This window comes from Ostrinia furnacalis, unplaced genomic scaffold (genome assembly GCF_004193835.3).
Source record: "Ostrinia furnacalis isolate ACB-3 unplaced genomic scaffold, ASM419383v2 OfSCF5489, whole genome shotgun sequence".
NCBI lineage: Eukaryota > Metazoa > Arthropoda > Insecta > Lepidoptera > Crambidae > Ostrinia > Ostrinia furnacalis.
In genome coordinates, this window is record NW_021135728.1 from 145,053 (window position 1) to 172,502 (window position 27,450).

General features: G+C 36.4%; 1 protein-coding gene across 1 annotated transcript; it reads left to right on the top strand.

Annotated features, from left to right (window-relative positions):
* The first annotated feature begins 2,772 nt into the window (after positions 1-2,772).
* Positions 2,773-26,447, top strand: LOC114361254 (ATP-binding cassette sub-family G member 4). The gene is made up of 11 exons (XM_028316251.1): positions 2,773-3,077; positions 17,849-18,019; positions 20,217-20,353; positions 21,294-21,439; positions 22,935-23,173; positions 23,362-23,612; positions 23,840-24,008; positions 24,121-24,221; positions 24,318-24,473; positions 24,634-24,836; positions 25,058-26,447. The coding sequence occupies exons 1-11, from the start codon at positions 2,867-2,869 to the stop codon at positions 25,197-25,199; spliced, it is 1,926 nt and encodes a 641-aa protein (XP_028172052.1). The 5' UTR covers positions 2,773-2,866; the 3' UTR covers positions 25,200-26,447.
* Positions 26,448-27,450: the final 1,003 nt, after the last annotated feature.

Here is a 27,450-nt window from a genome sequence, read left to right on the forward strand (position 1 = left end):
TCCTTGGAGGAGGCCTTTGTCCAGCAGTGGATATCATTCGGCTTACCTGTTTAGTTTTGTGCTATTTCTAAAATAAAGTATTTATTTATTACGTCTCTACATCTTACACTTGGTGTAAGACTTTAAATATAAAATATCAAAAATTTGGTTTTCGAAAACTACTTCACAGTTTCAAATAAGCGAAAAAGGGCTGACAATTTTCGATTGAATCTTTTCAGTGATTTTAAAATTAATATACTTACTTTCAACTAAAATAGAAAGACACGGGTCTTAACGCGACATTTATGAATGAGTTTTTCTATTTTAGTTGAAATGGAACGATTATACTTTCAAAATGTAAGTCTCTATTACTCATCAAAAATCTACATATAACTAAATTAGACATGAAATATTGTAAATGTAGAGTACATATTAAAGAGTTTTTATTTGACTATCTAGGTAACTTACATATTATAAATGGTAACTACTTCAGTTAAAAAAAAAGTATTTACAAGTAATAATAATATTAATGAAATGGTTGGTACGACAAGTTTACTTATTATTTAGGTACGCACTTTCCCAGTTTGACGTCATCGTATTTAACGAGCATATCACATTGTTGTGGAGCTCAGCTGTACAGCAGATAGTATTGCTACTATTTTTGTTTTGCAAGAGAACTGTACTGTTTTTATGCTTTTAGCATGTTATGTTCGCGCCAATGGAAACTGGCAATTTTTTAAACAAATAAAGCTGAAGACCTTGACATGTCTACTAGATTCTAGTAAACCTTCCTTTAATTGCAAAGCAAATATAATTCAATTCAATTTTCTTCATTTAACACAACTGTGATCTACATAATATGTACCTAATGTATGGCTATAGTTTAATATCTGCTTGAGTCAGTTTTTATTGAATAATATCGATGTTTAATCTAATCTGACACTGTCAGTTGTGGTTTCTTGCTTGACTCATTAATTATATGCAGTTAATTAGCATATTATTCATAGCTACCCGAAATACAGTTAAATTTTGAAGTGAAGTCAAAGATCATGTTATGTACATAATGTCTTATTTACGTACCTACTTAGTAAACAAGATGTGTGATAGTGATCGACATTACGACATCCTTTGTTGTGTTTTCTCACAAATAATAATGTTTGTGATAAGGAAATGATTTGGTATTCGGTAGACCGCAAAGATAATTAATGGTACAAAGTAGTTTGATACTCGTTGAATTTGTTTTGTTTTTAATCCAGCGACTTGACCCACTTTTGACTTGGTCCACAGGCGAAGTCACCGGTCTGCATTTTTAAATATTTTTTTTCTTTCAGCAATGTTCCAACTTTTGTTCAATTGGCCCACCATCAATAAATAAACACCAAATCAACAAAAATCTACTCTACAATCCAGCGTTGCCAGACGTCCCGATTTTGGCGGGACGTCCCGATTTTTTAATCAAATTTAAATGTCCCGCGCGGGACAGGCTCGGTCCCGTTTTTCGGAGAGAAACACTCACTTCACCAGACTATTGTTTGAAACGCCATATTATATTATTTCTTTTTTTTAGTCTAAAGACGAATTTAATGATAGAGTAAATCTGATTTAAAATACTATTTTTTTGTTAAAATACATTTTCTATGGCTACTTTTGCTATCCATTGTCACGTAAACGTAATTTTAAGTCAAATAAAAAGATAAATATTTGAAAACCTTTGATTATTATACGTTTTTTTACTATGTCCCGCTTTTGACGGAAGAATCCCGCTATTTTCACTCAAAAAGTACCAAAGTCCCGACTTGGCGAAAAAAAAACTGGCAAAGCTGCTACAATCTTAGAGGGGGCTCAGTTGCTGGAAGAAAAAATATTTAAAAATTCAATCCGGCGATTTGTCCCGTGGACCAAGCTAAAGTGGGCCAAGTCGCTGAAAGTCTCTTTAAATAAACACGATAGTGCATACCATAACCACAGATAATATATGTATATCCAAGGATTAAATGAAAAATATATATTAGTGTTGGCCTGTTAAGTATATTTATTATGTTTATGAGATTTACAGATTAATTACAATATTATTTTTAGAATTATATAGGACAGTACTGTAAATCACATGAACTGTCTGAATATATTTTTTTAAATAGTAGTCGTAAGTCCTAAATAACTATGTAAAATAATTTTCAGTCAAGAAATAAAAGCTATACAGGGTGGAAACGATAAGTGATCTCACTCGATTATTTCTAAACTATACAAGATATCGAAAAACTGGTTAATGATCCTGAAAGTGCTTCACGAGCTCTTTCAAACGGTATTAGTAATAGGTTATAGAATTAACTGGATCTATCCGAAAATTCAATGTGGAAACATTAGCCGGAAGGCTTCCATACATTTTTTTTCAATCGGTTTTTGGATCTCTTGTATAGTTTAGAAATAACCGAGTGAGATCACTTATCGTTTCCACCCTGTATATCTTAAGTAACATATAAAATATGTTATTTAGTAACGTTTGAGCTACTACTGTGGTGCTACTATGAAAGACATTTACCGAAAAGATCATTATTTTCTACTTATCACTAATTGAGAACATGAAACAATGTGTTAATTAAACCTAATTACCCCGATGCATTATTACCATATCAACCGCAAACGTTTGTTTTTAAAAACAAAAGTCATCTTTCGCGTGTAAGTAGCGTCAACAAACATCATTGTTTCGGGACAAGGAATAAAGCGCATTGTCCTGATGAATATGTCGTCCAACACTCATTTACGAATTGCCTTGCATATCATACAAACGTGCAATTACTTGGCGGCCCGGACAAAGGACTGATAGGGCGGCGCGGGCGCATTCGACGCCGCGTAGTGGAGGCGCGCGCACGCGGGTTGCTTCGCGAAAATGATGCTTGCGGGCGCGGAGATCGTTACGGAGGACGCGGGCGCGATGCCCATGGTCCCAGCTGGTCCTTCGGGCTCCCAGGCCTCAGAGGCCCCACAGGCCCCACAGGCCAAAGTGCAAGTGCAGGACGTCGGCCCGGCCCCCACCAGGGATCCGGTAGACTTACACTTCTCCAACATCACTTGCACCGTCAATTTAGGATTCAATAAGGGTGAGTTTAAACATTTTGTTTGTAAAGCTTCATTAAAGTATCCTATAATAATCTAGAACAGTTACTCATAAGTCTACAAAACCTGATTGAAAACAATAAACCGTTCAACCACCTCACAAATCAAATAACACCTGCTAACAATATGAGTAGAGATACAATATAAGTACTCGTACAAAGTTATATGAAGATCTTGTTTAACTGCACATAAAATTAACTAGCTAATACTATGTAATTACGCTAGCACGAGATTCTCCCTGTACGAGTATGTACGTACAGTAATCTAAGGCCCGATTCGACCAAACTTTTATCCGAGAATAACTCTTGGTATAACTTGCACATTGACAGTTTCAGTATGGGAAATATGTCAAGATGTCAAATAACTGACAATTTATTCTGAGATTAACATTTACTCTTGTTTGGTCAAATTCACCCTTAGTGGGATAGGATAGTCTTAATTGGAAAAGCTCTAAGGCGCCCTTTTCAGGAATTTCAGGCAAAAGATTCAGATTTTTTTTTATTTACATGTTGTAAAAAGAAAGAAAATACGACATTCAGTATAGTATTTAAATAAATACACACTGTTGACATACGCAACAGTTTAACGGCATAATTTACTGATACGACAGTATTTTGGAGAAATTACGCAAATCAATTGATAACAAAATGCTACTTAGAGGTCTAACCTTAAATGTAGGTCATTCAGTTGCGTACGTCTTTATAAATAACGAAACTTTGTTATTTATCAGCCACGATTTTATTATGTTCTCATCACGCGTATTAAAACGATTTAGGTGGCTAAAGATAATATTAGTCAAAATCTTATCATGGGACCGATAGTTCACTAATTAGGTGGGGGTTACATAGCAACGACATTATAAGATAATATTATAGTACACTAATACGAATAACACAGTAATTAAGCCTTACAAGGTTCAAGAAGTTACCTACTTGGTACTTTAGTTGCATCCTTCGTGATACTACAATTAACCGTAGTACATAACAAGTCAATTATGGCATGTGTTTAAAAGTATATGATTAACTGTTAGTGTACGTTGATCGACTATCTAGACGTTAGGCACAGTTAAAAAAAGATTACTTATCTACTTTCCGTTGCGTAATAGGATGCATCTTGGCATAGTCTAGTATAGAGTTACGTTCTGTTCAATGACGCGAAACTTTAAATCCATTAAAACAAACAAAAATGCAAGAAAACATTAAACTGTTTACTATTTATTTTCCAAATAAATAACAGTGGATCTAGACAAAGTGCACATTACAATCGCAAACCAGTCGAAAAGTGATTGAGTCGATTTTCGATTCGATCAAAAAGTGCAACTTGTCCGAATTACCTTAATTATTATGAAGTAATTTTCTGGTTAGCTGGAAGAGAATGCCACATGGCATTAAGCTCGCCTGTTGTACCACTGTTTTTTATGTGTGCAATAAAGATTTTAAATAAATAAATAAATAAAAATTTCAAGTATTTAATTCAAATTCCAAAGAACATGTACCTATTTACTTTTTGAGAAAAATTCAACAAAGAAGTCTTTACACATAACATATAACACAATGGCCGATTAGTTCCAAAGTGTAACAAAGAGTCATTTCCAAAAAGCCGGTTGTGAGGTTAAATGATACAAGTTAAAAGATCACGGCACAATGCCGCCCGTAACGACTTCATCATGCACGTTCCATGCATTAGAATTAACGCCGGCTACGTAAATAAATACGTACCAGTATTTTCCACTGCGAGAAATAGGAAATGACTTATCATTTGCGTTTTATTAATTTAAAATTAATAACATCATGATAAACATGTATGTAGTCGTATCGTGCTTAGGTATTCTATTAATGTCATTTTTATTAGTATGTAGATCTTTTTCCAAGGCACATAGAACCACATAGAGGACATCTGAAATACTCGTATAGCTTTCCTACCACCTTTTCGGGAGATCAGATATCGGCTGACGCTGAGAAAATGAAAAATGACGGATGGAAAGCCTCTTGTATATTACAGGAAACAAATACAAATGAATAGATATTAAATAGACCATAAATAGGTCGACTGTTGTCATTAAAATCCTCATGAACTTTACACACAGATGACTACACAGCATCCTTTTCTATGTATGTAATTTTTTATCGATTAAAATGACACAATGATTGATTTCAATGATTGTGCCGTGTGGGGACGGCCATNTATAGTGTATTCTAATCGTGCATTATTTAACGATCTCTGTGTTAGTGACATTTAGTTCATAGGAGTCATTGAATCCCCCTGGATCCCAGACACAAATCACCCACATCCGAATGTAGAGACATAAAACAATCGGGTTGACTGACCGCTGAACACTTATTTGACCATCAGAGACAATGGTATCTCCAGATATATCACATTATCTTGAAAGTGTTGATTACTCACTGATACCGTATCGCAGGTCCGGTATGAGTAAAGGAATTTATTGTGTAAAAGTCGCATTATATCAATTATGACACGTTAATCCGAATGAAGCAATGTTATTGCTAATTTTTACATTCGCATGTTTGCCTCGAAGCGTTAAGTAGTACCTAGACCTACTTATGGTCTAAAAATAAGAGTGTATAGAGTCACATATGAGTCTTATAAATAAGGGCTGTCTCTTTAATGATACTAGTACATATTCCTAAGTGTTATTTGATTTTCATTTCCATGCTTGTAGCCTTATTACTGTGTCAGCAATGTACGTACACAGAAACTATTTATATTATTTGGGTATTGCAGAATATCCTTGAATGTATACTATCCAGTACCTACTGCAACTGTAGTGACTTGTTTTGTTACAGTCGCTCTATAATTCATGTAAGCAGACGTTTGCCCTACATAATGAAAGAACATTTACAAACAAATACATATTGAGAACAATGTGTCCGTGCCAGGAAAAACCACGCAAAAATCGCATCTTTTCACTAAGTATTACAGTTACAGCTGAAATATTTTATTTTTCTTAATTTTAGCATAATAATTACAGATGATAGTTTTAAACTAAAACAATTGTGTTATTGTAAACATGTATGAATGACCTAACACACTAAATATAAGTGTAGTAAGTTGAACAAATTGTTTTGTATTGGTGAACACATTGTTTGGTAATTTTTATTGAACTTCGAACTGATGCCGCGTTTATCTGCGCCGTTAAATAAATAACATCATCATTTACATATAGAGGGAAATACTTTTTTGTTTATCTATGAATTTAAAAAGGTTTTTCTATCCTCCATTTTTTTTGTCTTTCTATTTTTAAACAAGCATAAAGCTACACAAGTCATGTTAGTTTTAATAAGGTTTCTTATTATTTTCATGCTACTTTGTATGGGACAGAAACCGGGAAATCCACCTGAAAGATTTAACAGTACATTAAATATAATAGCCACATATATTCTAAAAAGGAAACGTCAAAACCTCAAACTCTGGAATCTGAGAGAATTGACTTGATGACAGGTTTATGAGCTGCCAAAAAGGCGTTTGTTTATAATAGGTACGACTATCTATTTTTCAATACAAGTTGATTTACATGTTCCATAGGTATCTCCATAGTAAGTGCTATAAATGCAAGTGCATTTATAATCTGAAAAATCCAATTTCCCATAGATAGAACGGGTGAGATTAAATAAATTGATTGCTGTTAGATGCGCAAATCGTCCGGAACTGGATTGAACCCGGAACGATTAACTTACCCTTCAGAACTAGTTCCGTTAACATGTCCGCGGAACTAGATAGTTCCACCGATAAGAATAAGAACGTCTTTATTCAGCACAATGTGGCGGACAAAACAAGATTTTATCTCAAAAATAAAAATATGCTGAACAGGTATTTTTTTAGCTTTTTAGCTCAAAAAAAAATCGCGACATGACACAAACGTCATGGCGAGAAGCTGGTTTTCAGCGGGAACCAATGCGATAAATGTGCACCTTTTCAGTCATCGCGAAGTATTCGGTCTTAGTTCTCCACTGTACAAACAGTTCCTATACTTGATAGATGTAATGTAACATGTCAATAAAATCAATAAACCAAAAAGCTGCACATGGCTAATTGATGTATCAGTCCACAAGTGTACCGGCGCGTAATGCGGTTTGCGGCCGCGGGTCAAGGTTCTGTTCTCGATGCAGACTCGCTGCACCGCTAAGGGTGATGATGAGGCCTCGTTTTAAACATGGCTCATTTTTGTTGCAAAGTAACACTTATTGCAATTACATAAGAACCTACAGTGTTCAGGTTGATGTGCTGTCATCTGTACCTTCACAACATTACGAGCGAGTATTGCAAATATTACAATATCGCTTTTGAAATTATCGGAACTAGTTTGGTTGGTATTTTGGCCATCTTTGTTGCCTTTTAATGAGATAGATTATTTTAATTATAATAATTTATTTATCAAGCAACATGACATGACTCATTATTTGCATATAAACTTCAGTCAAATGTTACATCTGAATTCTGATCGTAAACTTAACGGAATTCAAAAATAGATAAATAACGAGAACTTACAAGGCGAAATATTTTGATACATGGGGGAGGCCTTTGTCCAGCGGTGGACGTCATTTGGCTGAAATGGACGAACAAAAATCGTCTTTGTCCATCTCTTTCAGTTATCTCCCCTATCCGTCCCCCGGACACGGCCTGAGCCGAGGTCCGAGCCTACCGTGGCGCCTTCAGGCCGCGTCCGTAGTCCCCTCGATCGGGCCCACTAGAGTGAGCTCGCCGTAAGCTGGACTTTGGTCCAACACCGCGGTGGGCAACCCTCTAGTTGGGTTCGCCACTGATCGGCCGCCTTATGCGCTCGATACGGCCCGATCGCGAACGTCGGTCTGCGACCGACGATCGCCAAACGGCTAGAGTACCTTCTGTACTCGCCACTCTGCCCGGTGAAGCTGGAAAAGCTCCTCAAGCTACCAGCGCGCGTCCCTTAAAAAAAACTCTTTCAGTTAAGTGAAAAGATGAATGGCAATCAGTAGCAAGTTCAGTGGCAGTAGAATCCTGAGTGTAAAGACATCAATGATCAATGATGAAAGTAGTGTAACTCTATTGTAGATATTGTGAGCAAATGACTTATACTTATAAATAATGCCGCCTGTGTGGTCTAGTGGTAAGACCACCTGCTTCAGACGTAGAGGTCCCGGGTTCGATTCCCAGTGGGGGCAGATTTTTTTGTTCGGTTTGGTTGGTGGTAGGGCTTGTTCTAAGTCCGCCTGGCTAGTCGCCATAACAACAATGTTAACAGCATTGTTGTGTTCCGGCAGTTTGAGGTAAGATAGCCAGTTCCTCCGTGGTTGAGGATTCCGGGTGAAGCTCGCTTCCACCTTGTTGTGGATAAAAAAAATGCCTCATATTTTAACGATACCGTGACGATCTGATAATGTCAAAAAATTCGCTAGTACCTACTACGTAAACTGATATCTTATTATAACAAAAGATACATCTGTCCACAAAGGAATCCAATCCGGAATACGGAACCGCTGCCAAATATTTTAAATCTCTAAACATTTATAGGTGTTAAATGCAAATCTTGCGAGGAGATATCTCCTTTGAATGCACAATGACCTTAGATCGTCCAAATCAGCATAGTTTATCATGCCATTTTGAATCTTATTACTTAACAAATAAAATCCAACAACTATATCAAAAAGTAATAACCGTTCTTGATTTTGATTTCCCAATCTATTTGTTTATACAAAGTCGCAATTTTTTTTAAATATTCGTTTATTTATTTGTTGTGATGTCTTATTTAATTTTTAGTTAAATAGCAATCTTGGTGAAATATGTATAAAATCTTTCATCGATTCCTGGCGGTTGAGTGAGACGCCATAGAAATAGGACGTTATTGTTATAAGTATAGGACTCAAAACAAACATTGAGTGTATTGGGAAATTAGGCTGCATCATTATTATACAAAACCGACATAAAAGGATTATTCACATTACCTACTAGTGTTGTAGACAAGACAATGCAATGTCAATGTTAATCTGGCTAATTTATTATGTTCAAGTTCAAATGTTTATTTGCCAAAAGCACAGTAATACAATGACAATATTATTGTAGGACAATGTGTTCGGTCTGCTCACAGTTGTGCAAAAATTACAGAATTCAATATATTAAATGTGAAATAATTAAGAAAATGTCAGAAAGATGATATAAAATTAACAGCAATGTTGCCAAAATTGTCAATTTCGGGTGCAGATTGTAGCCAATTTGATACAATCTAGACAACCTTTGCAAAACATTTTGACATAAGAAGATCTTTTGTCAATATTAATCTTCCAAATATTGTTTGCCGATGAGTAATCGACGACTCGTCACGCGAATTGCATGTGCCTCCATATCCTTTGTGAGGCATATCAAGTGAACTTTATACAGCTTTCAGTTGATACTGGTCCTCTGCTCGTACAAAGGGCAAGCGCGAAACCACTAAGCAACAACAGTATATAGAGTTGGTCTTTGTTATTAAGTAGGCAAATGGCAAGCCAATTATTAAGTTGACTTAGTTAATAATCATTATATTTGATTAGCAATTTTCTCAGAACATGTTCAGTTCATGACATGTGGTTCATTGCCTTTCTCCTTAGTTCTCCTTTACAGTCACAGTGCAAATAAATGCATAATACTGAGCACAAAAGGAAAGTTTTTGAAAGTCGAATTAAAAAATTAAGTGCACAACAATGTAATGTAACCCAAAATACGATCTTCCACATTTTTTTCATACTCTGTAATATGTAATTAATCATTATATCTACTTGCGTCCATAATAAGAATTCGGACACTCAACAAATGATCAGAAAAAAAATTAGCTAAGAGAGACTATTGTCTCTTGTCTATTAATTTCTAAATTGGCCGAAGGACAGCTTCAGTCTTTGCCTTTCAGATTCCTTTCCTTTCGGATGCACTTTGAATCGTGTGTGATATTCATATATCACACGTGGATAAGGAAAGGATAAGTGGATTGATTGTGAATCTATAGCTTCATTTGTTTCAATTTGTTTAGTTACATGAGTCATATCGCGGGACTATTCCCACCTCTCGTTCCCACCACTGCAACTTTTGTGTAGCCAGGATCTACAGCTTGACCGCCATAAAAACCCAACCAAATAAGGTCAAGTTTGTCCCGGGGTAAACTGTCATTGGACCCGCAACGAAATTAATCAGAAGAACATAGAAGGAGTTCGAAATTAAGGTTCGACTTCCCTTTTTTGCAAAGCGAATACATAGAAGGTTTGAACATGAGTCATATCGTTAAAAATCAGTAGTAAACTTGGACTAAAAAAATAGTGATACGTATATTAGGAGCGTTCTAATTGCAGGCGCCACAATTATGTTATCACCCATGGCCCATATAAAGACTAATAATTATTATAGTCCTGCATTCCGCACTTCTATTGTCTGAAGCAGGGCTGTCATGAAACTGGAATAATCGCTTGTTTTCAAACAAACTGTATAAACTTTGATCCTTCAACACCTACGATGCGATTGAATAACACAATCGCTGTGAAATCGAGCTCTACATCGATATTTTTCTCTACTTGTTAGTTTTCTGAAAGAAAACGCACGTAGGAGTTTAGAAAATGGTAATAACGATGTCTTTATTTTGTTCCTTGCCCTAGGAGTCCTTGTTATTCCTGGCTGTAAATTGCAAATAAGTCTTAAAATAATTGATACTTTATATCATTGACAGAACTTTTAGTATGTAAGTACTATACTCTTACTGGTACTACTCATAGTAGCAGCACCTATTCTGTTATAAACAATTTATATCAGAGCTTTATAGGGTGTTTATATTAGGTTCGTTTATACAAAGAAGAAAAGTAAGTATTTGTGTCAAATTTCAAAGCTAATAAGCTTGTTATTATCTTTTTTTTTTCAATCTTCTTTTTGTCAACCCTGTCTTGTTGCGACATCCATCCGAGTGGACTTCGACCGCACGAGATTATCCTCGTCCCATACACACAGACAATTCACACACCATTATAATCGATCGACAATAACTAGGAACACCATAAAGGGTGAAAGAAAGCGAACCAGCCCTTTTAAATAAACACATAATAAATTTCTATGTATGTACTTAAATTAAAATAAAAGAATATCTAGAGTCCATTAGCTTTCAATTTACTTCAATTATAGCATGAAGCTATAAATAATCTTGTTTATAGAGGTGTGTAACTTATTTCAATGTAGCAATGCTTCATAGCAGCATCTGAAAACCGCTCTGTTTCTTTGCAATACCCTGTATATTTCAACATTCGCGGACTGAAATACATTAAATTGTCCTGAGGCAGCTTGAATGTCAAAGCTCAGGGTATATGTACCTTAAGTATATTAAATACCTTCAATGATAGGGACATCTCATTATGCTGGTCTTTTATGTGAAGGCAAAACATAAAATGGTTACGAAGGAATAATCGTTTCATAATATTGGTATAATCCCACTCCTTTGTGCAGCGCATTGAATGTTATCAAATAAAGAAGTTATTACGCAATTTAATTTGTTGATAATAGTTGACACGCTGTTGTAACATTGATATTATGGACTACTAACCTATTTCATACTTAATGCATAATACTACAACTTCAATACGAGTAATATGGTCTGTGTGGGCAGAAACATCGTTGGGTCGTCTCTCTTGCTTAACTCTATGAAACGTCCATAATGCGAAATTTCGTATTGATACAATATCGTCATCGCTTCGTTACTTCGCCAAATTACAAAACAGAAGGATATCTACATGCGGTTATATTGACAAAGCCACTAAGCTCCACCGAAAAATTAAAATAATAGGTATCCTTTGTTTTCTCTACGTAAAAACATACGAAGAAAAAACTTGGCTACAACTCTAGTTTTCTTATTACTGCAATTTCCTACTTTACAAATTCCAACGACCGACAAGTTAATAACACAAATCACCATCTTCTTTATCCTTTAAGACTTCAGACATAAGGCAGTTTTTATTTATTCGACATCAATTCTTATGCGGCTCGTTTCGGTAGAGATCGGTCGTCAAGGGCGACTTGCGACATTCTGCCGATTGTTCCAATTTTTTTATCGATTATATTATCGATTTTCCAATGCCTATTATAGTCGGATAATATGAGTAAACATGTTTATTTAGGTCCGACACATTTCTATAAGCCGATTGTATATCTAAACAAATATTATCTATGTGTCCTAGCGTTGACTCATTAGATACCAACTAATACAAACATTTTTCAACTTTAAACCAAACCCCCTTAAAGTCAATAATAACTGTTTCAATTATTTTTTAATGACTTTACACAGTAATAATAACCAATTTAAAAAAAACAGTTTTATTTCAGAATTTACCTAAAGCAAAAGTACCTCGAAAAGAAGTTACCCTTTAATATAAAGCAATAAACCAGACAAATTCATAATAACAATAATCGTTATAATGTTATCCAAATCACTACCAAACTCTACTGTATTGTAGGTAGTGGAAATTGTTGAGCGCGTATAAACAAATCGAGTTTCAAATTAGTTAATCATTTTCCTTCAGTGTTGTTGAGAGGGTGAAAACCGTCCATAACACACGATATGACAATGTGACAATCACTTATCAATCATCGGCATTATTAGTTAACAATGTATAAATGTCTCATTGTAATTTATTATCAGTATCGCGAATTCGCAACAATGACGTTTCGCGATTTTAACGTCTCCGCATAAGGTTTAAAGTCGCTTGCAATACCTATGCAAAGTGGAGGAAGCATTTGTTTTGGAGACAAAGAGCGCGGGCGCACGTGCGCTCCCGCGTTTTGGTCAATAACTCCGAAGTTGGCGCGGGGCAGTGACCCGTGACGTCACAACAGCTGATAGCTGGGTAACTAGGTCAAATTGCGGTTTTACTTCGATATTCAGTTTCCATGAAACCTGCTTTTTTCTGAAAAACGATTCTTCATGAGAGGAAATTAATGGCCAACAGTTAACGAAAGCTAACGAGCGGCTAGTGAAACTTTTGTGAACTTTTCTAACTTAACCAATTAATATTGAGTTGAGTTACTTATGAAATTTCTGAAAATTTTTTGAAATTAAAATTGCAAGATTTTTTTATTTAAAAGTACTGCGTAGTACTGAGTCATGTTTTCACCTGAAATAAAACAATGAACAACAAAACATTGACTTTTGTATTCCTTATGCCAACAGCAGAATTCTTGGTTCGACAACATGTTTTTCATTTAACTATATTAAAAATAACTGAACGGAGGCTTCTCTTCTGCCGTAAAATATGGCGTAAAAGAGGTTTCAATATCAACATAGATTTCGTTCTACATACCTGAACGAACGAATCTTATGCTGTACGTAATAGGTGCAAAATTGCATCAAAATGTATTCTGATTTGCTATCAACTGTACTGTACTGTACATAGCAGGTTACTCCAACAACTTTGCAGTGCATTTATGGATTTAATCGCTTGCCGACCGGTCTTGAGGTCTATTTGCGAGTTAAGGCCGCGCTGACGACGTCACGCACTGACATTTGATCCGGAGCTAGTCAGTTTGTCACCCAATATGTAGTAACTATCTGTGTCCGCGACTTCGTACGCGTGAAAATAGTTCGAATAATATTTCCCGTTTTTGCAACATTTTTCCTAAAGCCTTCCTCGAAAAATGGGATAACCAACACAAATATATATTTTTAAATCGGAGCAGTAGTTCCGAGATTAGCACGTTAAAGCAAACAAACAAACTTTTCAGCTTTATTAATTTCAATTTCTTCGTTTAGAAACTAACAACTGACTGAGGACAAAGTTCAGTTTGATTAATCATTATTGACAGTTAGTAAGGACTTAGCCATTTTTACAAGCTTTATATATTGACTTCACTTGTTAGTATGTGTGGGACAAATCTTGCAACTGAATTTAAGACCACTTCTCCTCAACCGATTGAGCTGAAATTTGGTATACTTATGTAAGTACGATGACAATGCAATATTATGGTACCATTGAGCTGGTCTGATGATGGAGTCGGGAGGTGGCCATAGGAACTCCTAAACAAAACGGCGGAAACTCATCGAGTTAGGGTTCGTTGGATTTGTCTTTTTAAGCACTTTAGTGTTAGATAATGTCCAGGGTCCTGATATTAAGATATAACTAAAAAGTGTAAAATAAAATTATAATAAAAAGAAACTTTTTTAAAAACAAGCTTTTATTCTGAATTTCGAAAGCTTGTAGCGCAAACAGAGAAAAAGAGGAATAAATTCCATGCGCGATACAAACTTTCGAAATTCAGAATAGGAGCTTGTTTTTAAAAAAGTTTCTTTTTATTATAATTTTATTTGATCCGGACTTTGTCCGTTTGTCATCCAATATGCAGTAATTATGTACTTCGTTCGAAACAAACAACTGACAGAGGGCAAAGCTCAGCTTGATTACTCTAGTAACCTCCTAGAAACATAATAATTTACCTATACAGTTAAGTAAGGACTTTGCGACATATTATCGCTTCCGCGCTCTACTGGTTAGCTTGAAGTGAGTTAGACTTTATCACAAGGCACAAACCAAAGTTCAGACATAACAGATTTTAATTAAATACAAAAACATCTGTTGGTAGTTAGCCATTAATTTTAAAGTATCTTATTTCATTGTTTTAAAAGCAACATCCCTTGTATTGTAATTTTCATTCATAATATCAAACAAATGACTCCTATATGTTACAATCCTACGTAATCTGAGGTGTAGGCAATTTATTTTCAAATATAACTTAACATAACATTAACAATCAAATGTAACATGCTATGGTACATTTTTATTGAAAAACTCTTGTAACACATTTCAAAATAATGCAGGTGCACAAATAGACTTTCATTCCTATTTATTTTTAAGATTATTTTAAGACATTATTAAATAAAAGTTTGATCCGATTTATTCATAATTACACTATCTCCACAAAAATGAACGAATCTTTGAACTTAGTAAGGACGCGAGTACCGGCCGCGTATGATATGACGTCCATCCGAGTTCCAAGTCGGGGCAACCTCAACGTGCAATGTAGATAGCGTTTATCGCGTAATTTATATCTGCTGGGTGTCTTGAATATGCAATTTTAAATGCCATTAATATTGATTACAAGACACCGACGCAAGTCGGGAATTCAAGAAATTACCAGTTAGTTAGTATTGATTTTAATGCTGAAAACAAATGCGATTAATACGGGCTAATGTTTATAGATTAAAACGATTTCAGAGTTTAATTTTGCGTGGCTTGCATCTCTGTATAAAAACAAAACCCTACTTCTGGCGCAGTCGGACAAAAAAGTCATAATCAATCATTAAAGTCCTCATTTTGACACGAAAGAAACTTTCTCGTTGTTTCAAAATAAGTACTTAAATATTTTCAGTAGGTAAAAAGAGTCGATCATAATTATTAAAATTAGGCTGAAATGTATCATCTTTAACTGTAACAAACGTCAGAAATCTGTCAAACTCCATACAAAATACACCGGTTATTGTCATAGTTACGGTTAAAGTGAGTTGGTGCAACTCAGCCTCTAATAAAATACTACAAACAACCCATCGATATAAAACATCTTGCGATGCTGTTCGCGTCAACACATTCATGGCTTGCATTAACAATAAAATAGGTACTAACTTGACTGTAATTTATGCCCGTAAACTGTCGGTTTTACAGCGCAAATCAATTGCGAAACGCCAACTTGGATTAATACAAAATTGCACGATTGTGCAATACCTACAGTAATAATATGACGTGTACGAAAACNCCGAAAATATTTATTTTTAAGTTATTGTAATGCTAGTAAAGGTGAAGCCAAAAGTCGTGTAAAATATTTGTAATGAACAAATTTGTTGATAAATGGGTCAGAAGTCACACGTGTGTTTAATGTATTGGCCATGTAATGAACCAACCTAGTTACTCATACCACAGAATAATACTCATACCTAGACTTTGAAATCTGTGATAGAGAACACGTACAGTCGACATTTTGAAGTGTATACTATGTCAACAGCAATATTTTGAAGTGTATACTATGTTGGAACTAGAAGTAATTTGGAAATATAGAAACTAGGAATGTTATGGATATGTAGTTTCGGTTATGGATACGGTTATGGATATAGGAATAAAATATTACACCGGTTTCGATTACCGATCGATATCCGAAAGTTTCGGTTACGGTTACGGATATCCATAACATCCCTGATAGAAACTTCGATCAAAGAAACATGTCACAGTCCACGTTGTTATTCATTGATATTCCTTGTTTCTTTTCACTGAACAGTTTACCATTTATTTATGTGTAAGATCATAATTACAAAGTATACAATAATCACAATACTCAATCAAGTACCTACTTAAAGGCAAAGAACAAAATTAAACGGAGCTGAAACAAAATATGTCGGAGGGAGTGAACTTTGAACTCGTGGGACGAAGTACGAGTACACTGTGCTGTGTTTAAATTATTAAATCATTTCATTATATTATGTAGAGCCGTCCAAATGCTTATGTGAAAAGATTGGTCGACCTAATAGGCTATACTAATCACAGGTAGGTAACTAGGTACTTATAATTGGAGAAAAATTATGGCATCGTAAGTGATATTGCAAGTGATGGTACATTTTTAAAAGTAGAGATCGTGGATCTACCTACCATCGCAAATGGTATGATCATTATCTTTCCATCTTCAAAATCACCGCTGGTATTTTTAAAGCACTGCAGATTGCCATCGCCCACCATCGCGGACTATCATGGGTCGCGCGACCTGTCATTGATGTGGTTGAAGCTTATGGAGAAAAATTATCGCGTCTCTAACATCGCAAATGGTACGAATGTCTTTCCGTTTTCAAAATCAAAGTTCCGGGAAAGAGTTTGCCGCTCGCTCTGCTATCGTAAAATGGTATCATTTCATTTTCATAAGCATTTTCTTATATTTTCAAAGTAGGAGATTAATGTTCTGCCATCGCAAACGGTATATTTTCCATTGTTAAAAACAACGCAATTTGTTTTCAATTAAGGAGAGCATGACTCTACATCTACCATCGCAAATGCTATTACTTTATTTTCAAAAGCACCGGTTTGTCTTCTCAAGGTACTCGTTCTTGGATTTACCATCTCAAATGGTACTTTTCCATTTTCAAAAGCTGGGTTTTTCTGCTTTTTTTTATCGAGGATGGAGACATCTCGTTTTTCGCACGAGTCTTGGCTCGGTCCCCTCTGAACGCAAGCTAATCGCTGACGTCCGAACGGGTTATCGTGGGTCTCGATCCGCGGAAGCCGCTGCCATGTGGGTCGGGCAGAAACGCGTTGTTGGGACAGCTTTTAATATAACCTATTTGTGAGAAAATCTAGACAATAATAAACCTTCCTAAGTAATAGAGAACCAGAAAAAAAATACGATTGATGGCCCCAAAAATTCCGGAAAATAGTCGGTAAAAGGATATTTTTGAATACTCGTACGTTTCAATTATATTGTTGGTGGTGAAATCGTTTACACTTTCATGTTTGTCTTTTTTAAAACTGATAAATAAAACCTTTAGGTTTTGAAATAATATGTATATTAGAATAGTGGAATGCACACTCTAGCAAATCGCCTCTATTTTATTTATTAAAGTTGAAACTGATAGTAATTGAAAAACGTAGCCTTAAACTAATCAAGCTTTTCGGAGCTTAGTAGATTTTTGTTCCTGGTCAAAAATATGGGTCAGATAGCTATGAGTTTAGGTAGAACTAGGGAATTTCAGAGAACTGATACTTTAACCATATTTCAACTTAATTTCCAGGGTCCAAACAGATCCTGCATGGCGTCCACGGCAGGCTGCGGCCGCGGCAGCTCATCGCCATCATGGGCCCCTCAGGAGCCGGCAAGTCCACACTCCTGGACGTGCTGTCGGGATACCGCATCTCCGGAGTTGGAGGAGCGGTCTTCGTCAACGGGAGGGGAAGAATCATGAGTGAGTCATGTTATATTTACAGTAATTTTTTTTTGAAGAGATGGAAAGGCCCGCTAGCTACCTGGATGACAAATAACCAAAGAGACATGAGGCAGTTGGGTCTGTCTGATGACGATGCTTAGCAGTGAAAAGACTTGTGCCGCATGTTAGGGAAAACCGACCCCACATAACTTAAAAAGCGCTTTTACACGTCTCAGTTAAATCCTAACACCGCTTCAGGACAATAATGTGGACCAGTGCCGAGAAGAAACAGCCCAAGAAACTCAGGCACAACTTTTATTGCTAGCCTAAAGATTATAAAACCTAGCGTCAAATGCATATTTATAAGTAGCTTATCAAGATCGACTCTCAGTGCCTTATTTTTAAGTGAACCCTACGGTAATACATAACAGGAGTTTTGATACCATAGGGGTCACTTAAAAATTAGGGATTGATGGTGAAAACGGACATTAGATACTTTTACTCAGTGCCAGATATACCTACTAAGACCTATTTTAGACTTCGTCTTTTAATTTTCAAGCAAATAACTGTTATAATTTAGACTTTGCTGGGGGTATCTTGTTTTATTAAGTACTTATACGTATCTTAACGAGATAATACATTATTTATTATTGCATTGTCACATGAATGATTACGATTTAATCTTCCTTGTTTGTGCGCACTGACACGGAATATTATGAGAATGGACACGTGGGTTGTGGACTTGTGGTTGTAACGCAATACCACAAAATGACTTGTTTAACGTTATGGATATTGCCTATTATCTCCTCCTTCTTGAAGAACCTAATTAATAATTTAATAACGTGTGTATTATCACAGAATAAATAACTAGTACATTTGTATCTGTATGAGTGACGTGCGCACCACTTTTTGTAGAATCAGTGCGATTCGTAATTTTCTTTCGAATTCCCAACAATTCCGAATGGTCGGACGGATTGAACGATTTTAATCATACGAAAATCATTCCTTTCCTATACCTACAATTTAGTTTTACTTGTAGGTATGTATTCTGTACTTATCAATGCTAAGTAGATTAATTATTTGCAAGCTGACATTGGTATTTATCAGTGAAGTACCTACGCCTCACAACAAACTGCAAGGAAGTGTGAACCCGGATTCTGAACTAGGCGTTTATCATAAGCGTTGTTTATGTATCGCATCTATATGAATGAGAATGTAATTGGTTGATTTGATTTCTAATTATTCTGTAATCGTGTTTAACGCTCTAGAAACGTGATTTGTGGACGATCGGAATGGCACTTACCTTCACACAATGATAACAGAGCAGTCATATACCTAAATAATATGAGTAATTAGTTCATGTCTAACGGATTTAAAGTGTCCCTGGGACGCCATTATTGAAACCAATAGCTCAATTCTTAATGGTTATGTTGCTATGGTTGGCTGGAAGAAATCTCTAGACATAAGATCCTATGTACTGGTGATCCCAGTATCTATGTAGTTCCATATTTCTTGGTTGAATCTGTTTGAACATGTAAATCTTAGTAAATAGCTAGTGTTTTTTTTATTCACAACGAGGAAGCTCTTGGCCTGTATCTCACCTGATGGTAAGTGATGATCAGGTCGAAGGTGGAAGCGAGCTTCACCCGGAATCCTTAACTACGGAGGAACTGGCTATCTCACCTCTAACTGCCGGAACACAACAATGCTGTTAACATTGTTGTTATGGCGACAGACTTAGATAAGATGGTGGTAGCTAGCCAGGCGGACTTAGAACAAGCTCTACCACCAACCATGTTGTCATGTCAGGTCATGTTTCATTAGACGACAGCACATTGAGCAATCACTATGACATGTTATGTATAGTTTGTGATAGAAAATGTGTAGTCGACTGTACATAACATATCGTAGCTACACCTTGAACTAAGAGGGCGCCTTACATACATTAGAATTTAGATTACGTTTATAATTGTGGGGTTTCATTTAAATGCTAACCGTTTATGTCTGAATGGCAAATCAATATGACTAGCCTATTGACATTAGCCTAAACTAAATATGTACGAGTATTTCGTTGGTTAAAGTCGATAGGAAAAGTGAAGATATTTTCAATGATAGAATTGGTAAGAACAAAAATTGGAATTTTAATTTCTTTCATTGAACTGAAGCCTTTGTCTTCTTTTTACCCGACCACGCCGGAAAAGGGTTATTTTTCTAGCCTTTTTATGCAATTTTCCAGAAAACTTCAAGAAGATGTCGTGCTACATCCAGCAAGACGATCGCTTGCAGGGTCTGTTAACAGTCGGAGAGAACATGGCGCTGGCAGCCGACCTCAAGCTGCCCACCACCATGGACAAATATGGAAAGGGGGAGATCGTAAGTCAACCCTTTTATACTCATGCCCGCTTTCAGTGAACTGCTCCTGAATCAATACTACTGCTATTTCTATTTATTTATATTAACCGGCAGACAGTGGTGACTGAGTTTGTTGCGGCGCTTGTTCTCAGCACTTGCCAAAAACATTTCTTTTTACCCTACCAGCGCTTCGAGACCAACAGGTCTCGAAGCGCTGGTAGGGTAAAAAGATTATGAGACATGTAAAGGCTCCTTAAGAGCAAAATATCTGACGATTTGTAAGTACTATTTAATAGTCTAAACAAATAAAGAAATTTTGACTTTGACTTTTCACCATCAATCCCAAATTTTTTAGTGACCCCCATGAGAACGAAATTCCTTTTATTTGTTATCATAGGGATCATTAAATTAGGGATTGATGGTGAAAACGGGCGTTAGTTTATTAAAAGAGAGAAGAGTCTGCTTCGTTCGTATAAGCCACATGATTTCCACCACCGACAAAGGCCTCTCCCAAGGATTTCTACAAAGACCGGTCTTGCGCTGCACGAATCTTCCTCAATAAGTATTAATATCATAACTGCGAAAATAAATCTGTCAGTCACCATTTCACGACCACTAATGAACTGATTTTGATGTATAGAAATAGTTTGAAACCCAAAATATGGATAGTTTTTGAACTTACATCGAAACTTTTGAATTAATATTAATACGAGTATGATACTATCATACCACTTCGAAACGCAAAAAGGTGACGCACGCACGCAGTTGCAGCGTTGCAAAAGAGGAAGGAAGAAGAGTCAGCAATCAAAATCTATTCTAGCTATTATTGCAATCGACAATAAAAACCGACACTATTAACGATACAATTTTCCTACAAGTTTTAATAGATGTTTATTGCATTTTTATGTAGAGTAACAGATATCTTCATCGCGCGCTGACCTTGCTATTTAATTTGTTCTAGATAGAAGACATCCTAACAAACTTGGGCTTGTACGAGCACATCAACACTCGAGGAGCCCAGCTGTCAGGGGGACAGAAGAAACGACTCTCCATTGCCTTGGAGCTGATCAACAATCCACTAGTCATGTTCCTTGATGAACCTACCACGTTAGTATGATCGTCATATGGTAGAATTTTAGTAGTAGTTTCTATATTTTAATTTGTCACTATTTTGCAATAGTCGGAATTTACCAGCACAAGTTCATAATCACTACTGCTGGATTAGATATGCCTTTATATTAATAGTTAACCTTTCTTCGTCAAGAAAATAGTCTGAAGTTTCAGAGGAACTAAATGATCAATTTTGTTTTCCTTGAAAACTGAACAGGACCCTATAAGCATGTACCTATTAATGGCCACGTCACGGCAAACCTCCATAGGGAAATAAAGATTTAGTACATACTTAACTGTTTGTTGTCCCAAATAAAGAGAGAGAACTTCAACAACTCTCTTTAAAACTTGGCAAGAAATCTATTAGTCTTTACTTATGATTCTTTATGAACCTTTACGTGAGTCACTGGTTTATTTTTAAGTATTACCTTGGTTCAAGTCCGACTTAACTGTCGAGTTACACAGCAAAAAAAAAAAGAAAAAATCAGCAACGATTCTTCATGAACAAGAAAAAGAACGACTGGACTGATCAATTTGCAGCTTTGCATCATGGCCCAATATCATGTTAATGTGTTACTGGACTTAGAGGATTTACAAGGTCATCTAAACAATATCCCGATGAAGAAGACTGAGTTTGTTGCAGCGCTTCTTCTCAGCACTTGTCAAATGTTTGTCTCGAAGCTCTGGTAGGGCAAAAAAAGAATGAGACATGTATAGGCTCCTTAAGAGTATTTGACGATTTGTAAGTACTAATTTAATTAGTCTACAAATAAAGATAATTTTGATTTTGATTTTAAAGTAGTACGCACTGAACAACAAAACAAATAGAACGGAACGAGCGTTGCGCGCGCTTTATCGCATGAGGCCGTGACCTTCGCGAATGCTGACTTACGAGCAAACACACTTACTGTACCTAGTCCTCAACCCTGTTCTGTAAAACAACCTGTCCATAACATGCAGTTACATGCACTATGACATTCGTCAAAAGAGTGCAGGAGCTATTTTTCCGCTATTTAAAAAGGCGTTTGTATTTTTAATTGTTTTTGTTGGAGACGTAATCTAATACCGACTATGATACTTGATGTAATTAATATTTAGCTTCCGGATGCAAATCGGGTGTTGACGATAGTGTTTTTTTTATGTAAGGAACTATGGAACATTGTAAAGAGAAGTGGACTGCATGATATTTTTGAATCAAGTTTTAGTTCTAATCAAATCTTTTGAATTAGTAAGATCACATCATTGATCAATCATTCCAAGGCATAACTTTTCTCAAACATCTTCAGTTTGGCCCAGAAGAACAAGCTGAAAGTTAGTTTTCAATTAACCATCAGATAAAAAGTTGTTCAGTTAAGTTACTAGTGGATGATTTAGTACAGTCCTATTTCTTTAGTTTTAATAGCGTTATTGTTGTTTACTCCTTTACTAGACTGAATTAACCCGAACATACTTGATTGATATAGGTAATACTGATCGTATTCTTCAATTTCAGAGGGTTGGATAGTTCATCGTGCTCACAAGTAGTCCAACTATGCCGAAACTTGGCTCACCAGGGTCGAACCATCGTCTGCACCGTCCACCAGCCTTCAGCGTCTTTGTTCGCGCTCTTTGACCATGTCTACATTTTGGCAGCAGGCCAGTGCCTCTACCAGGGTACCACGCAGAATCTGGTGCCCTATCTGAAAGGAGCTGGTGTACCCTGTCCGATTTACCACAATCCTGCTGATTACGGTAGTTTATCAAATATCCTTCTTTTGATAACATAATATACACTTATGTAGGGTTGTGTTATGAATATGATTCGTTGCCATAGTCTTTTCCAAATGTCTTTTGTTTTTCAAGGAATCAATTTATTATAAAGCATTATTTTGATCTTGGCACGATATTCAATCACTTGGCATTTCTATTTTATGTTCCAGTAATCGAATTAGCATGTGGCGAGTATGGCGACGACAAAATTCAGATCCTGACATCAAAGGCTGAGAACGGCAGATCCTTAGACTGGTTTGAAGAGCCTGAGACGATCCCCACGATGGAAGCCCTCAGGAAGATGTGTCCCCTTAGCGTGCTGAGGGATCAAGACACAGGTCCCGCGGACGAGGAGACCTCGCAATCCAACCAAAGATCTGTACTTATCAAAAGAGGATTCTTGAAAGCCAAACGAGATTCTGTAAGTAATGTTACCTTTTAAAGAACCTGATTTAACTTGTGTCAATTTTGTAAAATAAGCTATGGTCAAAGCGAAGTTGTTGAAGTTGTCACTGGTGCAATAGAGTCAGCTTCTCGTGGTAAGCTAAAAATGCTTGTGTTACGAGTGGCTTCACCACAGTAGTCTTCTGACGGCGGGGTAAATGATGTCGTCTTATAGCTATCTAACATTATTATTCTTCATTTCAGACGATGACCCATCTGCGAATAATTGTGAACGTGGTGGTCGGCATCATGCTGGGGATGCTCTTCATAGACGCCGGCAACGAAGGCTCCCGGGTCATTGAGAACTACAACCTTCTATTCGCCATCCTTATGCACCACATGATGTCACCCATGATGCTGACTATCCTCACTTGTGAGTTGATTGAATACTTGGAGTTCACTAGTTGGAGTAAAAGAAATGTATTTAATTTAAAATATTAAATGCAATTTCATATGCTTTACGTTCGTTCTCTTTCTGTTTTCAGTTCCATCAGAGATGTCTATTTTATCAAAAGAACATTTCAACAGATGGTATTCGTTAGGATCATACTACATATCAATAACGATAGTGGATTTGCCAATATCTGTGAGTATATTTCATTGTTGCTAAACTGGTTGGTTATATCCCCATTTCTTTTTCTCTGAGGTTCTATATTTCTGTGTTTGTATTTGTTTTTTCCAGATCTTCGCCTGCGCAATCTTTTCAGTGATTGTATACACGATGTCGGCTCAACCACTGGACATCGTGCGGTTTTCGATGTTCTTTGTGATCTCACTATACACAGTCCTCGTGGCGCAGAGCTTCGGGCTTATGATCGGTGCTGCCTTTAGCGTTGTGGTGAGTATTGGTAACCACTGCTTCCTAGGTCTTCTTACAATGTTAATTTGACTAGTACGATTGATTTTTCTCTGTGACTTCTATTGTCGTTTGAATATAGAGTAATAAAAACTGTGCCTATGCGAGACACATTTCTGACTCTTCATCTCTTTGTTTCTAGAACGGCACATTCTTGGGTCCAACATTATCAGTTCCCATGATGATGTTCGCCGGTTTCGGAGTGACTTTGAAAGATCTACCACCATACCTGTACTGGGGCTCGTATATTTCGTATTTACGCTACGGGCTCGAAGGTTTTGTAGGCGCTATCTACGGACTCAACAGGGATATTCTAGACTGCAAGGCAGAGTACTGCCATTACAAGTAAGATTTATTTATATCTTTGAAGGATGATGATAACCAATTTCCACCAAAGGCAAAATTGTTTATTGTGAAGTTAGATGGATGAGATAGATAACAAACGTGTAGGACTTATCCTCCTAACTTTGCTGCTTGAGGTATAGCTTTATCCAAAGTAAAAGGTAATCTGCTTACTATGTAGATGAGTAATACAAAATAACATAATTCTTGATATTTCTATTCAGGTACCCCCAGCAGTTCCTGACTGAAGTGTCTATGTCTCCCGACATGTTCTGGTGGGACGTGCTGGCGCTCACCGTCACTGTCTTCGCGATGAGGGTGGCCGCGTTCCTGCTCCTCAAATGGAAGCTCAACGCTGTTCGATAGAACCATAGCTACGCTGTTTGGTCGAGACTGGTCCGAAACCAATGAATCGTATTTGCTCTCAACAGTTGGCGCCATTGTAGTGTAACCAGACCAGTGTAAGATCATATCACTTACTAGTGGCTAAGATAATTGCGCCAACTAGTAGGTAGGAAGTATATTCCAATAGCCTTCATTACAATAACTCTTCACCTTTCCAATACTGAGTTACTGAGTGGTAATATCATGGATATGTGGTTACTCGCACGTCAAATGGATAGCTCCATATTAAGAATAGTTGAAGCAATGGTTAGCAAATAGATTTTGTAAGTTAGTGATCAGTCCTGATTATTGTAGGTTGTAAATTCTGGTCAGAAAAATAAGAAAGCGGTCGCTAGTCGATATTTTGTTGCAGCTTCATATTTGAAGCAGTCCCCTTAGGCAAAGTTACGTTTCGTGCTTGTTTTAATTCCGAAGTCGTAAGACTTTACGACGTAACGTTCCTTTGTCTTGGGGAGAGCGGGTCACATTCAGGGCCGTCTTTAACCAACTAGGGGNTACTAGGGGCCCTTGGCACGAAAGGATCAAGGGGGGCCTTGTGATTTGGAGCAGGGGACTCCAAACTACGGCCCGCGGGCCATATCCGGCCACTGCCATCAATCCGGCCCGCGACAGCTTAAGACTTAGCCTATGTTTGCATAGGTGGGCAGAAAAATTAAAATTGTTATGGCCCTTGCAACATACCGAAAAAAGTTTTATGGCCCCAAGGCTTCAAAGCTTGGAGACCCCTGATCTGGAGAAAGGTCTTCTAAGCAGATGGGGGCCCCCTCGGTCGCAAGGCCCTGGGCACGTGCCCAAAGTGCCCAGTGGGAAAGAGGGGCATGGTCATATTATCATCTTATGGGAAATTATGTTTGTCAAAATTCACAACAAAGTTTTAGCATTCCATACAAATTGATGGGGAAGAAGCATTTATCGGAATTGATGAGTTTTGGGATTGGTGCCTATTTGCCAAAACTATAAGTCCAAATTGCAATGTAACTGTGATACTTAACTGAATTAATAGTGTTAGGAATACAACCCTAACATTTTGGTTCAGTCTTATAAAAAAACACTTATGAACGGTCACAAGTACAGAAAAGAGTCATTGGATTTGCTTGCCATAAAAAGAGTGAGGTGATAGAATTTATAAAATATGATATTTAAAAACAAATGATATTTGTAGATGTTTGTGTTAAGCTTTTTATAAATCGTTTTTACATCAAGCTCAATTAATTATAACTTAGCATGAATTCCGTCACAATAGGCTAGTTGCCTAAAAAAATTTTTTTAGTCCGTAATGTTTAATATCAAAAAATATTGGACACGTATATTTTTATTTGTCAATCTAACAAATAATTACATAGTTATGGTGCGTTGAAGTTGCGCACGACGTCACAACGTGCGGCATTTTTAAGCAAGCGTTGACGTCACGGGCCTCTTCTTATGAACTTTGGGGCGCTTTATCTCTTTAAATTTTCATTAGTTTGAAAAAGTGAAAAATACGTGTAGAGTATTTTTTGATAAGTTAACTGACGGACTAATTAAAACTCTTGCTTTTTGACCCAGGCAACATCCCCATTCACTATAGTGCAGAACGNCACGTTATACACTTTACTGCAATTTCAACAATTTATAAAACTATTTCAAGTAATTTGAAATATAATTTTCGGTAAAGGTTTTATAGAAACTTTGATAAGGAATGATGTTTAATTCGTCGTACTTAGACATATCGCTGTGAGTGCTTTATTGTGTTCTTCACATATTATTTGTACCTACGCAATGTAGGAATTGTACACACTGGTGTGTTCTTAGGTTTAAAAAGTATGGTTGCTCAATCTTAGTTGTTCACTTAGGTAACCTGAAACTAAATATTAGCGGACATTTAATATTTATTTTTATTTGTAAAAGATATTATATTTCAGCAAACGAAAATATTAATTTACTCAATTCAAATGTATACTAATTTTCCATATTTAAGTACATATACCTAAAGTTAATTAGTTGGTTAAGATTCAAAACTCGATATCATCCGAATTAAAATGTTGCTAACTCGAATGAAATAGAGTCGATAACTCTAAATTTTCTCTAACATCGAGTAAGGAATGTTTTAAACTTTCGGGTTTTAATGTTATTTATTTTTTAACTAAAGTATAATTTATTGTTTAAATAATTTGGGGATATCAAGGTAATTTTTGATATTGACGCTACTAAAGTTGTTAAATATACAAATTAG

What these genes read in the sequence shown, in the direction of transcription:
- LOC114361254 (XM_028316251.1), top strand. Translation starts at nt 2,867, where the DNA reads ATGATGCTTGCGGGCGCGGAGATCGTTACGGAGGACGCGGGCGCGATG. An exon ending in AATATGGAAAGGGGGAGATC is followed by an intron (nt 20,354 to 21,293) that starts GTAAGTCAACCC and finishes AATTTGTTCTAG; the next exon opens with ATAGAAGACATCCTAACAAA. An exon ending in TGAAAGCCAAACGAGATTCT is followed by an intron (nt 23,613 to 23,839) that starts GTAAGTAATGTT and finishes TCTTCATTTCAG; the next exon opens with ACGATGACCCATCTGCGAAT.